Raw genomic sequence first — 15765 nt, 5'->3', positions numbered from 1 at the left:
TCAGACCTGGCAAGGGTGGGCCATGAGGTTATTAGCTCACAACATAGCTGTTGATTTCTGGGGAAAAAATCAGCAACATACCCAGAATATTCAAAAAAGTAGAACAGAGCAAGTTGGCCTTGAGAGATAATGGAAAAGCTCATGTTTAGTGATGCTTAGTATTAAAAATCAGACTCAAGAATATTTGTGAAAAAGAAGCCTTATTGATCTTCACTTTCCATGTTAGAATTGCTAAATCAAATAAACTTGATTCTTTGCCCTATACCTTTGGAATTTACTCCCAATTGCCAGATGAAGAGTCCCCCAAACTGGTTTCCCCAGGTGTCTGAGTCGTTTTGCTGATAATTTTTTTTTATAGTAACCAGGCTGGCAACTTAACTCTTCTTCCTCTCCTGTTACCGTCATAACATTAACATACAACTGTACACACGTTAAGCTACTGCTCGGAGTTCTCTAAATAGCCTGAATTTAAGTCCTAAGCTCTTAGGAATTTGATCCTAGTTCTTCAAAACTTTATTTTCTCAGTCAATAATAGTTTTGTTCTGGGGCGGCCGGATGGCTCAGTTGGTTAGAGCAAGAGCTCTGATAACAGGGTTGCCGGTTTGATTCCCACATGGGCCAGTGAGTTGCACCCTCTGCAACTAGATTGAAGGACAACGACTTGGAGCTGATGGGCCCTGGAGAAACATACTGTTCTCCAATATTCCCCAATAAAATTAAAAAGTCTTGTTCATAAAATGATTTTCTTGTCTACTGATATCGTGCCTGTATTCTGAATATTCCTGCTTTTATACCTCTGTTTAGCTCTCCCTGAGAACTATTTTCTCCCCCGCTTCATCTGCCCAGTTTCTATTCCCTTTGCTAACCAGTCAGGCCCCGAATTCTCTCACAACGATAGCAAGCTCGTCTACCGCAGCCCACGGTTACCCTTCTCCCCTCACAATTCAAAAAGCACTTTCATGTGATCATTTGGTTCTAGTACTATTGACTAGATAAAATGAACACACCGCTTAAATGCTTATCTTTTTCCCTTTTTAGTCCCCCTTGAGGGGTAGCCTAATGCAGAATACTGAAGTATGTTTATAGCAGGCACATTAAAATGGTATCTTGATTGATCCCAAAGAGCCAATAGTTAGAAAATTAAGATCTGTGAGAATCAATATTATAGCAATACCTCTTACTTTCATTGTTAGTCATTTATCTAACAATTCCAAGCTATTAAAACCTAGCCAAGGACTAAAAAGAAGAAGAAAAGGATTTCTAAGTAGCCAAGTTGTCTAGTGCCCTCGCATGAAATCCCAGGTACTTTACTAAAAAGACTCAACTTAAAAATCTAGACCAGTGATTAGGGAACTGCTATCATTGAGGAAATTGAAAATGTCATGCGTTGAAATGTACATGCATGAACAAGACTTCTGTTTTGGACTATAGTGAGATTAGTAAGAACCAAGTGATTCTTACTGCCTCAGTGTCCGTAGCGTGGTTGGAGAAAGTCAACCTGGACTATAATTCCAGGCCTTTTTGAGGGAGTCTCCTATAGAAACTAAAGTAGATCCTGAGAAGAGAAACAAGGGTTGTAGATATCTATAAAGAATAGCAGATGTTGAATGCTTTAAAAAAATTTAAGAATATTTACTTTGAGAAAAAGACTTACAGGAGATGACTGCTGACTTCAAATTCTTTTCATGCTGCCATATAAGAAAAACTCGAGACCACCAGTGGGAGGTAAACATTAGAGTAGAATGAAATGTCTAAGATAGTTTCCTGTCCCTGTGGTTGTTCAAGAAAAGGCTGATGAACAGCTGCTTGAAAGAGGCAAAATAGCTGGATCTCCAAAAGCCTCCGACTCCTGGGGATGGGAGCAGAAGTAGGATTGTTTCCCAGGGCTTGGTTCCAGGCACTTCCCTAGCCCCACTGAATTCTGGTCCTTACTGCTCCATTGCTACATAAAAATATTCATTTTTTTGGGGGGGCGGGGAGGGTTAAGGAGTTGAATATAAACTGACATTTTACAAAAAACCAAAAAAATGCCTGTAACTTGCTGAAAAAGGTACTTTTAGTATGTATGTTTCACATGACTTTTTATATAATTGCACTAACTCCTACTTGATGAGAAAAATATTTGTAAATCTAAAATAAAAATATTTTAGGAAAATTGAGAAGATATATGGACTTAAAACATCCATACTACAAATTTTTGGGAACCATAGATTTATTTGGATATGCTAGGAAGGCGCTTGAAAAAGGGACAAAAAGCAAAAGATGAGTAACAACAGAAAAAGGTGGTGGGAAAGGGTAGATGAGAGTCTAAGAGCGAGAATGGACTTCTTCCATCAGTCAACGAACAGGAACTGGGTGTAACCTACGATTTTCCTTGACTTAATGTGGCAGAGATGAAGAATATCACACACCGACTCTTGATAGAGGAAAAAAGGTGACACAGGGCCAAGGGAAAGTGCCTTAAGGAAGGCACTGATAGACGGTGATCACAGCTTCTGGCAAGAGTATCTCTTAGCAGCTAGACTTACTATTTTTAAAAGAAAGCAAAGATGGTGGATGTGGATATTTTGCAAGGAAAACATTCTTATTTTTGTGAATGGAAATGGATGTATAATAAATGACAACTATACTAACATCCTGAGATTTAAGTTGTTGGGAAAAAGATTAATTTCTTTAAGGCCAATGAAACAAACCATAACATTTGGCAAATTTTTCCCTGAAGAACTCCAGAATGGTTTTGTAAATGTCCTGGGCCAGGAACCGACACAACCCTCGCTAAAAATGTAGCTTGCTATCCAATGTACACACTGCAAAACATTAACGATACGGGAAACCATGTTTCACTCAGATGTAAACTAAGTGAGGAAGCAATGTCAGTATGTCAGTATGTCAGATAATGTATATTAAAGAGTTCTGGAAGTTAGGAGTGAAAGTAAGAAGAAAACCAATGACACTGAGAGGAAAACCTATGAGGCAGAGACTCAAGAAACAACTTTCAAAAGTAGTAAGTTAACAGACATATTTGAACATTCCTTAAACTCTGGAGCAGGCCACACTGGGTCCCAGCACCCTCCATGTGGAAGACCTAGAATTCTTTTTTCGGAGTCATAATGTCTTCAACGGCACTACAGTCTTTCCCTTTTAGATACTGAGGAAAGAAAGCTAGCCTCGCCATTCTAGAGGAAGTCTGAACAAGTTTTTCCTTTCCCCTTTCATACTGTCCAGCATTAGTAATTATTACAGATTTCTTTCAAAGTTCACTGCAGTATAAAATAATCTACTCATATGCTAAGAAAAAAAGTCTTCTATCAAACGAAAGCATGGCTAGTACACGTACAAAACAACTGGGAAACGAATGACTTGTTCAAGTTTCAAGGAGTGGGGGGATTATTACTTAAGCGAACACCTTAAGGATAGAAGAACGATTGAATAAACTAGAATAAACTATAATGAGGTGGTTTGTGTCTAAAATATTACATAAATTTTCATGACTACAATAATCTTTCCTTTTGAAACCATGTATTTTAGTACATGCTATCCATTGAACATGTCCAATGAGCCTCCTCATTCAGTCAGTAAGATTTATCAAACATTGTATCAGTCAGTAAACTAAGAAGACAAGATACAAAGTTGAATAAGATGTAGATGATCGTTTCCCTCGCCGTGTTTATTCTGAGGTTAGATAGTTGAACAAAAAACTACACTGACAGGATGAGAGTTGTAGCAGGAATAAAATATTATGGGGAGAACCAGCTATCCCAGGGAGTCAGAAAGGTTCCACAAGAGCTGACATCTGTGCTGATCTTAAATGGAAAGGGGGAACAAAATAAGCAAATATTTATGCAAAGTACAACGGATGAAAAATATATTTATTAAAGAACAGCAAATAGTTTGGTTTGCACCTACATGACACTGAGTATGTGTGTCACACAAATATATCAGCTAAGAAAGCAACCCAGGTGATGTAAAACAATCAGTTTTCAAAAGAGAAGAAATTCTTTTAATACAGAAGTAGAAAATACTACCTTTTGGTTGGAGATCATTGATTTTAAATCTCTAGGAAAGAAGGGACTTTGCGTATTTTATTTTTCCCTTTTCTGTGCAGTTTTGAAATCATGTTGCCTGAGAGAATATACATCAAAAAAGTTATGAGGTGCTACAGGCTGGTGGGGAGGGAGAACCCTAAAAAAACAGCAACAGCATTTAACTCTTCAAGAGGAGATAAGACAGCGTAAGAACCTAAAAGTCCAATGCTTAACTCTGGGACAAAGCAAGATAGAGATCTAGGGTTTTCCATTTCAGGGACAATTATGTGATACACAGGAAGTGTCAGGAAACCTAGGTCTCACAAGGGCCTTGAGCAACTTGCTCGGTCTTCTGGGGAATCCAGTTTGTGAGACTGAGTATTCTCCAAGGTTCCTTCCTTCATTAGCTGTTAGAGGTGACAGGAGAGATACTAAGACTGGGTGACTACAGAAAAAAAGATCAGGAGTGTATTATGACAAAATGCCTATTTCCTATTTCATTTACTAGTTTAGAGAACATGCTCTTTGTCATAATAGGAGACCCTTTGGGTTTTCTCAACTGGGGTTCTGTGAAGAATTAAGTCCTAATTGTCTCAGGTAGTGGTTCTCAAAGTGTGATCCCAGGACTCCTGGACGTCCTTGAGACTTTTTAAGGGCCCATAAGGTCCTGTGTTTCCAAACGACCTATTTATGTGAAGTCGTATTTTCTCCATATATTTCAAGTAAACAACACACATAAGCCTCAGTGCAGAAGCAGATATCAGAATCTAGCTGTCTTCTACTAAACAGACAGTAAAGAGATTTTCCAAAATGTAATAAAATGACACTCTTCTCACTAGAAAAACATAGGATTTGTTGTTGCTTTGGAAAAACAGTTAATTTCCATAAAAAGTGTACTGGTTTAGCCCAACATGAGTTTATTTTGGTTCTTTCTAAAAGAATTAATAACTAAATATTAAACAAGTTTCTAAGTTTTAGTTTCTAATATGGTAAATACAGACAGCTGTAAGCTACATAAAAGCAAAGGCTCTTTGGGGTCCTCACTAATTTTTAACAGTTAAGGGATTCGGAGATGAAAAAGTTTGAGAACGGCTATCTTAAGACATCCATTGTATATAATAAAGTAACTTCTCTTTTATACATCTAAAATGGGAGAATAGAAAATAGTTACTCAAATCATGTTCTGTGGTTCAGGTGAGAAACTGCCATTAAAAATTCTATAGGTACTCAATTTACATAAACGAGAGAATTAGGTTGGAGGGCAAGGTGGCTTCAGGCGGTTGGGGCAAACTCAAACTTTCAAAATAAAGTAAAATAAAACTGTCAGATCAAGTGACTTTATGGTACTGAAATTCATATTGTATACTTTAAAAATTGCTGGTTTTTCTTAAAAACATCGTTTCCAGAGCATTGCTGTTTAGAACACAGCTGGAATATTCACTCAGGTATGTTCACCAACACCTAACACCTGCATAAGAAAAACTAATCTTTTCTGGTACCACACTTCATCTCATGGCTGCATGGGTGTTAGTGTTTAACAAATCATAACAGGCATAAAATAACATTGAAACAAAACCAATATACAATGTACTTTTATAAAACAATTTTGTTGAAGTCATACAATGTATTTTTGCTATACTTACCGTATCCCATATCTGAAGTTTTATTTGTTTTCCATCAATAGTTATCATTCGAGCACCAAACTCTACACCTGAATAGATTAGAAAATGATTTGTTACACAATCTAGTGGGAATACATTTCACATTTAAGGATTAAAAAAAAGGATGCCTATTTCCAGGACATACTATGCCAGGTGATATACACATAGATGAACTTGAACAAATTCAACTCCTATCCTTAGAAAACGTGTAAGCTAAGGCAGAGGTGCTAACAAGACATAAGCTAAGGTCATAATCCAAATACTAAAATATGTGAGTCTAGTACACGCAAGAAACCAACTGTGGTCTTCATGTATCACAGGCTCAGTAATATAAAAACAACCAGAAATGTGATTTAAGAACCATAATTATTAGTAACAAACATTAAAATTTCTTAAAAAACAGTTAATGTTGTATAAAAGTCACCAGAAGAGATAGATGAATTTCAACATCATAGTCTTGGGTCCCAGTATGGGCTATTAACCGGGGAAAACTCTCTCCGAATCTGTCCCACTAGAGATAACTACTGTAAATAAACTTCCAGACATGGCCCCACAAATGAATACACACTCAGAAATAAGTATACAATTTTACAAAACCAGAACCTATAAATGCTGTTCTGCAAAATGTTGTTAATATGTCATAAACACTATTTCATACGATAAATACCTGTGTCAATCAATAAGTATATAACACTGTATCATTAGTATTTTTGATGGCTGTGTAATATTTCTCTCTCTCTCTCTCTCTCTCTCTCTCTCTCTCTCTCTCTCTCTGTGTATCTATCCATATACACGTGTGTATATCTGCTACAAATTTAGGTTGTTCCCAAATTTTCACTAAGATATGTTCACCAACACCCAACACATGCTGAAATAAACTTTCCTACATATGTTTTTTAACTTAGATTTATAATTTTAGGCAAACTGCAGGTCAAAGGGAATATAAGCTTTTACCTTATAACTTTACTACACTGGCTTTTCCCCTTGAATTTCTCATCTCTTGAAAGAGAGACGAGAAAAAAGATGATTCCAGAATAGCAAACAGCTGTGAAGAAGACGCTGAAAGAAGTCTATCACTTATCATTACTGCTTGGAGTACGTTCTATCAGCATTTAAATCAGAGTCAGGGTGAAGGGGAGACACACCTGGTCCCCAGGATCCAGGTATCCTCCCAGCAGAAAAACAGCCTCTACCTGCCCACGGGAGGACATACTGCTCAGGGTCAGAATTCCATTTCAGCATCTCCTGTAATTCCCTCAATTTGGATTAGGAGGGTGAAATAGAACAGTAATTTATCCTCCCATGATATGTAACTTGATGGAGTTTGCACTCTACAATTGAATACTTATTCCATCCTAGAGACACTGTCAATACCAAGAAACTAATGGTATGTTTCTCAGACTCAGAAATATAGAGAAAAAAGACCCAGGAGTCATGATGTACTAGAATGAAAAATGCAAAATTGTAAAATTATGCCATATAAAACCATTATAGTGTTTACATATCTACCTATCCATAAACATATACATTCATTTGCAAATATGTAGTGTGTGTATGTGTATTATGTGTGTTGTGTGTGTGTGTATATGTATAGTGTGTTCTCCCGCTCTGTGGCACAGAAAACTTATCAACCAGCTTACCATTAATGACATGAAAATGAGAATAGTTGGGGAAAGAAATCAGTGACTAAGCATGGTACAAATGTTTTTAGAAATATTCAGTATTTAAAAGAAATGTACTGAAGTACAAATACACATATCAACAAGATATGTGACAAAGTGGAAGTCTTTTCATTAATCTATTGTTTCTAGCCACAAACCAGAGAAAGAAATCCTGTTTCTCCTTCCATTGTCATGGATGGACTTCTAACCACCATCCACTGTGCCTTGGGATTCAAAATTTCTTCAATCCAATGCACAATGTCAAATTTGACAAAAACAACTACAAATTAGAAACAGGCCCTTGACTGATACCAAGGCAAGGCAATCAAGAGCAAGCAGATGCGCCTGTGGAATTGGTATCTTGAAACAGAGGGATAAAAGATACTACAAAAGATGGGCAACCATTCCATCCTAGCACGTGAAAGTCTAAGTTAGACTCCTCTGCTGAAGGAGCACCGGCACGGTTCCTGCTTCCTGGACTCTAAGATGCCTCGTTCCTGCCCATTCCCAAGTTCCAGTCTCTACCTTCCTGTGGGTTCTTTTAAAAACTCCAGGTAATCTAATATATCCCCTTTTGCTTAACTTAGCTGTAATTGGGTTTGGGTATATTTATCTTTTTATTCGAAGTAGATAGAGGTTGCTGAAGCTTAAAGTCTTTACACAAATTTTGCCTCTAAAAATATATCCAATTTTAAAGAAATGTTATATAAAAGTGAGGATTGTTTCTAAAGCAGGGAAATGTCATAATAAAATTGATGTTTTAACTTCATTTATCAATAAGGTTAGCATAGAGAATTAAAAAAAAAGAGGCAAAGAAACTAGTTGAAAGGCTATGTATTATGCAGGAATAAGATACAGAATGAGGGTAGGAAGAAACAAATCACATCTCAAAAGGAAAAACTGACAAGCACTGCTGTTCACTGGAAAAAAACAACAATCTTATCAAATGAAACAAAAACAGAATACAATTTCAGCTTCAAAAATGTAACTCTTTCCCATTTACCTTCTCTTTCTTAACTGGGTTCAGTGAAGGTTTTACCTTTCTAGAGTATGTTCTGTGGCAAAAAAACCCACACACACACACACACAAAAACTGAAACCTAAAGTATTCTGGAAAGTTCCAGAAACAAATAAAAAACCAAAAACCTTATTTCTCTTCTGGACTGTTAACAATTTTTCATCTTTTCCCTTAAATATACATATATATGCTTGAGAATTCCATTTAGAAAAGCTTCCTTATCTTTTTTTCAATAGCATAAATCATTGTCCCTTATGCCCTTGAAGCTGTCTTCCCAGATAAATTTTCAATTAATAGACAATTTGGCTGCCAGAGAAATTGTCTGTGGAGCCAAAGGCAAGACCTCATTTACCTGACACTGTCAGGGAGTGATGCTTATTTTTTCGGATATGTTATTCACTTCCAACCTTCCAGAACAAAAGATTCAAAATGCAAATACACATTCTCTAATTGTTTCTAGATCATTATCATCCTTGCATAGTAACCATTTATTGAACATTCAATAATTGATACGTACTAACTGTGTTACCCTTGGCAAGTTATTAAAATTGTTTCTGTCTTAGTTTCCTTAGTTTCTGTAAAGTGGTATTAAAGACATCCATCTCATAAGATTGTTTTTCAAGATTAAAAGGGTTTCTTACATAAAATATGGAACAGTGCCTGGCACACAGCAAGTATTCAGTATGTCAGCTATTCTTCTTATTATTCCATATTGTACACCAAAATTTCTAAACCATCACTCATATAACTATGATGACAGCCTCTATGAGAAAGGGCCACCTGTCACTGCCAGGTGATTGCAGAGGTGCAGAGGCAGGATGTGGCTCCTTCCCCCAGGTGGGGCTGCCAAAGCAGAGAGCAGCGAATCAAGCAAGTGGTCGGGTCAGGCTGAGCCTTCCTGCGACCAGCCTGAGGACCTGAACCTGTTCCTGGAATCTAGACACTTGATTCAAAACTGACACCTGTGGAAAGAAGATTCTCCTAATTCTAGAAACAAAGGGAAAACTATATATATAAAAACAATTTCCTTAATTTTCCATAAAAAATAAACAGCAAACACCATATTTACAGGTAAAACACAAGAGGACTTTAAATTACACTGAAAAAAAGATTATAACACCGTCAGCCTGTAAATTATTCTAGAGATTTTGGTCATAAATTACAAAAACAAAACTAAAAGGTATAAATATTAGCTAAGGAAAAAATTACAACTTCCAGATAAGACCAAACTATCTACATAGGACATGCAAAATAATTAAACAACAATGATGGAGAAAGAAAACAACTTACAGTAGTAATAAAATATACAAATACCAAAACAAAGTTGAAAAGTATAAGGCATATATGAAGAAAATTACAAAACTTTACTGAAGAGCATTTAAAAAGTTGGAATAGATGAAAACATATACTGTGTTTAGAAATGGTAACCTCAATACAATAAAAACATAAATTGTCTCCAAATTAACAAATAAAGTTAATGAAATTCTTAACAAATTTTAAAAGCCTCACCAAAAATTTTGCAACTTGGCAAGTTGAGACTAAAGTTCATCTAGAAGAACAAATGCACAAGAATAATCAAAAAAACTTAGAAAAGGAAAAATGTCAATCGCATATTAACTATACTATAAAGTTACTATAAATATCACATTGTGATACAGCCTTAGGAAAGAGCAAAAAAACATGAATGGAATAGATTTGAGAGTCTCCAAACAGGCTTGCTTACATACGGAGATTTAGCATTATGACAAAGGTGATAGTTCAAATAGGAAAGAAAGAATGGCTTATTAATTAATGGTATGGGGCCACAATTGTATAGGGATTAAAGAAAATCAGATACACGACCATATACCAGATGGAGTACAAATTTATAGTATCAGAAGAATATTTAAGAGAATATGTACTTTTGGCACTGGGGAGCCTTCCTTAGTAAGGCTTGAAAGTCACAAAGAAAAATACCAGTGGATCTGACTAAAGAAAACCTGTAGTAGAAGGGGCAAAGATATAAACAGGTAATTCAAAGAGAAGACACATAAGTCGTTCTTAAACATAAAAAAGGCTCAGCCTCTCTAAAAAAGAAGGAACTGAAAAGTAAATTAACAATTTTTTCCTCTCCAATTCTCCAATTCACAAATGTTAAAAACACTAATGAGCTGCAGCAGAGGCAGGCTGAGGAGAAGCAGGTCCTTTAGTACACTGGTGGAAGGCGTGCACATGACAACAGCTTTGTGTGTGCATGACTATGTCCAAACCCTCCAGAAGGTGATATACACAACCGAACTCTTCACAGTGGTTGCTGGAAGGCCACAGGCAAGTTATACAGGAAATTTAACTTTCTCTGGACTTTCATGTTTTCATAATAATCATACCCTGTCAGGAAAATACATTTATATTTTAAAATTCAGGTACTTGGTGAAATCTAAATTAGATGCTCACAAGAGGTGTTTTAAGCTATCTTCCTAGTTCTTGGCAGTATTATTCTAGATAACGTTATCAGAAAATTGAACGCCAAATAAATGAGGTATATATTTTAACTGATGGTCTGTGGGGAGCTTGATGGAAATGATGCTTCAATTCTACCACCTTTTCCCCAAAAGTATACTTCCACTCCTAGCAGTCACTTCTTACAGGTTGACTGGTTTAAGGACGTGGGAGAGATAGGTAGGGAGGTGGCTCAACAAGTGGCCCAGCCTCTAGACCAGTATTTGTCAGATTGTCCATGAACAGGTAGTGAAACAATCGTAGTGGGAATTAGTGGGCTGTCACTGGGATTATTTGTAAACATAACCGAATAGCATTAAAGGAATGCATGCATTAAGCACTGTAATGTTAAATGCTGCTTTATGAAGCCTTCCCCCCAGACAGATAGTACCGTGTATTAATTTAGCAAACATTCATAGAGTCTTCATATGTAGCAGGTGCTGGAGATACAGTCGTGAAGAAAACAGGTAACTGCTGTCACGGACTTTATACTGGTGGGAGACAACGTTCACTTGTATTTACTTGTATAAAAAGTTAAGGAGAAAAAGACATCTAGGTAAGAGAATGGGTAGGGGGGTACATGTACACTTACAAAGATCTGGGGGGGAAAACATCAGGAGCTATTTGCACATGTTAAGTTTGAGATGCCTATTAGATATCCGAGAGAGGAGATGTTGAGTAAGCAGCTGAAAATGTGTATCTGGGAGGAGAAAACACTAATTGGAGTGGGTTCGAGAATGAGTGGAGAAAAATCAGACGTAGAAAACATGGACAATTCTTTCTGAGGACTTTTGCTAAAAAGGAGAGGCAAGTATTGAAAGCTAGAAAACAGTCATGAAAAATAACGATCAAAAAAGGAAAAATTAATGACACGAAGAACACTGCTGAACAGTGTTCTTCAGTAGGTCTTGGCCAGCAACGCCGAGTTCACCCACAGCAGCGAGGGGAAGGCTGAGTTGACGGACACAATGCAGGCAGTGAGCCTATATGGTGGTGGAAACCAGTGAAAATGCTCTTCTACTTGCCTTTACTTTCTGGGTGAAACAGAAACCAAGGTCATCCCCTGAGAGTGAAGACAGAAAAGTGCTGTATGCATAAAGAGCAAGAAGGCATAATGTAGTTATACAGGAACGAGAATGAATGGACTGGGAATAAAGGGTTATTGCCTGGCAGTTAGAAGTTAGTGTCCAAGAAATTACAGTACTGACACTAGCTAGCCTGGCTCTGTGTTTTTCTCCATGCAAGCAACGGAGCAGGTAACTGAATTTAACCTATGGGTCAGCCATAGCATACGGTGAAGTGAGAGAGGGCACGAGGGGGTGGAGGGTCCATGCAGGAGTCACTGTGATGACAATTACGGTGGTTAGAATTACAACTGGGTGAGGAGGGAAGTACGAACCCAGAGGGGAGAGAGTGAAAAGATGCTGGGATCAACAAATTATAGTCTGATGGGGTAAATAGTTACTGTCAGGAACTAGGAGAGGGTGTGAATTGGAAGGATGGGAGAGAGAGCAAACAGTCAGATCCCTGAAACTGAAATTCTGGAGCAGCTGCAGATATGCAATGACAAGGTCCTAGGTACGACAGTGGGCAGAAATAGCTGAGGTAGAGTGGAAGCAAGATCACAGGAGAGAAAGTAAGGGAACTGAGAGGCCAGGATGTACGTCTGCTCATGTGTGTGGAGGTCAATAATATAAAACATATTTCTAGCTGGGGAATCAACAATTAAAAACCACTGCTCCAATGCTTCTCAAACTTTAATGTTTGTAAGAATCACTTGGAGATCCTGGTCAAATGCAGAATCCGATCCAGTAGGTTAACAAGCTCCCATGTGCTCCTGCCGCTGCTGCTCCAGTGCAAGAGCCCTTGAGTACCCTTTGAGTAGCAAGACTGCGGTGTAGACCTTCCCTGTAATTGTATCCAGGAAACTATTGATAAACTGTGTCTTTGATTCGTATCATAACAAAACTCACTGAGAAAGTAGTCAAAGGGTAAGGAATATTTCAGTCTTTCCTCGCCTTTTATCTCCTCTTTTTCTATCATTTAATACTTAGTCATGACCCAACCATAACTTTTCACATTTCTCTACTCATCAGGCAAAGGCAAGTATGCAGCAGAATCAAGGTACTGTTATATGTCTATGTTAGCAAACACTCCAATGTTCCTTTAAAAAGTTGTGCTAATGACCTGTTGAATTATTTTTATGTCTGAAAAATACATTGTTGTGATCGGTGTCATAAAGTATAGTGGTCAGAGTCCAACCAGAAAAACAGAAACCACATTTAAGTATTTAGAACAGAGGGAATTTAACGTAGGGAATTGGTTACAATAAGGAAGAACTGAGAAGCCCAAAACAGAGACGGGAAAGCAATGCAGAGATGAGCCAACAGCAGGAAGCTGCTACCATCCCTAGCCTGGGGGAACAAAGAGAGTTTGGAAACCAGGGTTTCCAGAGCTCAGGAGCAGGACCACCAGTGGGCCTGGTGGGCAGGGGTTGGGGCTACAGCCATGCAGGACCTACAGAGAAACTGAAGACCCTTGGATTCTCTATGCTTTTTTTTTAATCTATCTCCCAGTACATTCCATCAGCAAATCCAGAGGGGAGCCAGCTGGTAGTTAGTTTTCCAAACAACTCCCTTTGGTCTACTCCTTATCTCTTCCCCAAAGTACGGATAGCCTATGCCAATTTCTGACAGAAGGCTCAGGCCCATCCTTTCCATCAGGTATGCCTAACAATTTACAAATTTAAACAAAAACTTCAATGAAAAGGAAGACACCTTTTTTTAATAACCTGTACTAAAAACAACTGTTTGGCCAGTAGTCTAAGGACTGAGTCATGCCTAAGAGATGGCTACCAAGGCGCAGACCTATCTGCCAAAGAGCAAGTACATCCTCCATAAAAACGAGCCCACCAAAGTTAAAGTATGTTGAGGGCCAGAAACAGTAGTACCTGTTTTACCCATCATTATTGAGTATACTTAAAACTATCAAAATTAAAATAGAATTTGAATATTCTTATTGATGTCCCTACTAAGGAAAGATTTCAATATAGCCACAAAGTACATGGGGCTTGGTTGAACTATTAATTAATCTATAATTTGATTCATAAACTCTATCTCCGATTTGGTATTTTAAAAATACACAAGACACGAGAATCAACTTGCTAGTAATAGTGATTTAATGATATCTATAGAAAATAAGCAGTCACTGGGTGAAAAGACACATCAAGTTATGAAGTGTGAATAACTAGATTACCAATTACTTTATTTCTTCATAGTTGACTAATTTCTAGTTGTTAATGGGCTATAGCCATAGAATAATCAAGCTAGATTCTTTAGTTTTCAGGGCCTAAATAGAATTTTTTTTTTAAACAAATAAGGACCTTGAAATAGTATGCTTACTTCAAGATTTTAGTTTTTCATTCATTTTAACTTCATACTTTTGCATATTAATAATATCATTAATAACAGCTAATCCTTATCAGTGACTGTCTCATTTACTCTACAAAATTGAAGAAACTAAAGAATGCTTGATGGTAGTTTTTCTACAACAATAATAATAATGATATCTAATATTTAAATAATATTAGTTAAAAATAATAGCTAATATTTGTTGACTATTCCTTATCAGTAACTGTCTCATTTAGTCTTTAAAATTGAGGAAACTAAAGAATGTTTGATGGCATTTTTTTTACTACAATAATAGTAAGAAGAATAATGGTAACTAATATTTAAACAATTGAGGAAACTGAAAAATGCCCGACAGCAGTTTTTCTTGTTTAGTAATTATAGGTGAGCCTAGAGCACTTACCACGTTGCTAGGCACTATTCCGATGCTTCGCATTTATTAACTCATTTACCGCTCACAATAACTTTGTGAGACCAGTACAACTATTATACTCATTTCACAGGTAAAGAAACTGAGGCATGCGGTGGTAAAGTGGCTTGCCTTGATTCAAACTCTGGCAAGGTGGTCCAGAGTCTCTGGTCTTACCCCTATGCTATACTGTCTCTCAATTATTGTTTCATCATTAAAAACAAACAGAATCTTATGCATTAATGTCTTGCTGCAGTGCAACCATTTTTACAAAGTTGGGTAACATTATTTTTACTATACTTATATTTTTAAAAAGTGATGGAGACTAAACTCCACAGAGCAACAAATCTAGTTTCACTGATATTTTGACTTGTCACTAATAGAATGGACCCTCTAAGCATATTCCGTTTCCAGTACCCAAAACTTTTGAATGCTTCTTGTCTCTTTTATAAAACTTACCAATAAATGTCCTTCGATAGATGAATGGATAAAGAAGTTGTGGTATGTATACACAATGGAATACTACTCGGCATCAAGGAAAGATGATATAGGAACATTTGTGACAATATGGATGGATCTTGAGAGTATAATGCTAAGCGAAATAAGTCACACAGAAAAAGCAGAGAACCCTATGATTTCACTGATATGTGGTATATAAACCAAAAACAAGACAAACAAATGAGAAACAAAAACTCATAGACACAGACAATAGTTTAGTGGTTACCAGAGGGTAAGGGGGGTGGGGGGTGGGAGATGAGGGTAAGGGGGATCATATATGGTGATGGAAGGAGAACTGACTCTGGGTGGTGAACACACAATGGGATTTATAGATGATGTAATACAGAATTGTACACCTGAAATTATGTAATTTCATTAACAATTGTCACCCCAATAAATAAATTAAAAAAAAACAACTTACCAATAGTAAGGTCATGAACTGGCTGAAACCTCTTGTCTGTAAACTGTAGCAGTAAGCATGATTTACCAACACCTGAAAGTTAAAAAAAAAAAAAATTGAGACAAAACACAGAAATTAAGGAACACTTAACAAAAGCACATGGAAAACAGCCAGCCAGGGTCTCTGGTGCTCCTTGAACAATCTACCT

At 37.1% G+C, this 15765-nt stretch overlaps 1 protein-coding gene across 1 annotated transcript in view; it reads right to left on the bottom strand.

The window, feature by feature from the left end:
• The window catches only part of RAB2A (RAB2A, member RAS oncogene family), an 87571-nt gene that overhangs the window by 41714 nt on the left and 30092 nt on the right, over positions 1 to 15765 (bottom strand). Inside the window, exons 2-3 of the mRNA XM_081070901.1 lie at positions 15579 to 15650; positions 5669 to 5736 (exon numbers count right to left, since the gene is read on the bottom strand). Coding sequence (XP_080927027.1) covers positions 5669 to 5736; positions 15579 to 15650 — 140 coding nt within the window. The remainder of the gene's footprint in view (positions 1 to 5668; positions 5737 to 15578; positions 15651 to 15765) is intronic.

The sequence above is a fragment of the Rhinolophus hipposideros genome (assembly GCF_964194185.1).
Source record: "Rhinolophus hipposideros genome assembly, chromosome: 13".
NCBI classification, from domain to species: domain Eukaryota; kingdom Metazoa; phylum Chordata; class Mammalia; order Chiroptera; family Rhinolophidae; genus Rhinolophus; species Rhinolophus hipposideros.
The sequence above is the reverse complement of the archived record's forward strand: the minus strand, read 5'-3'. Positions and strand labels throughout refer to the sequence as shown.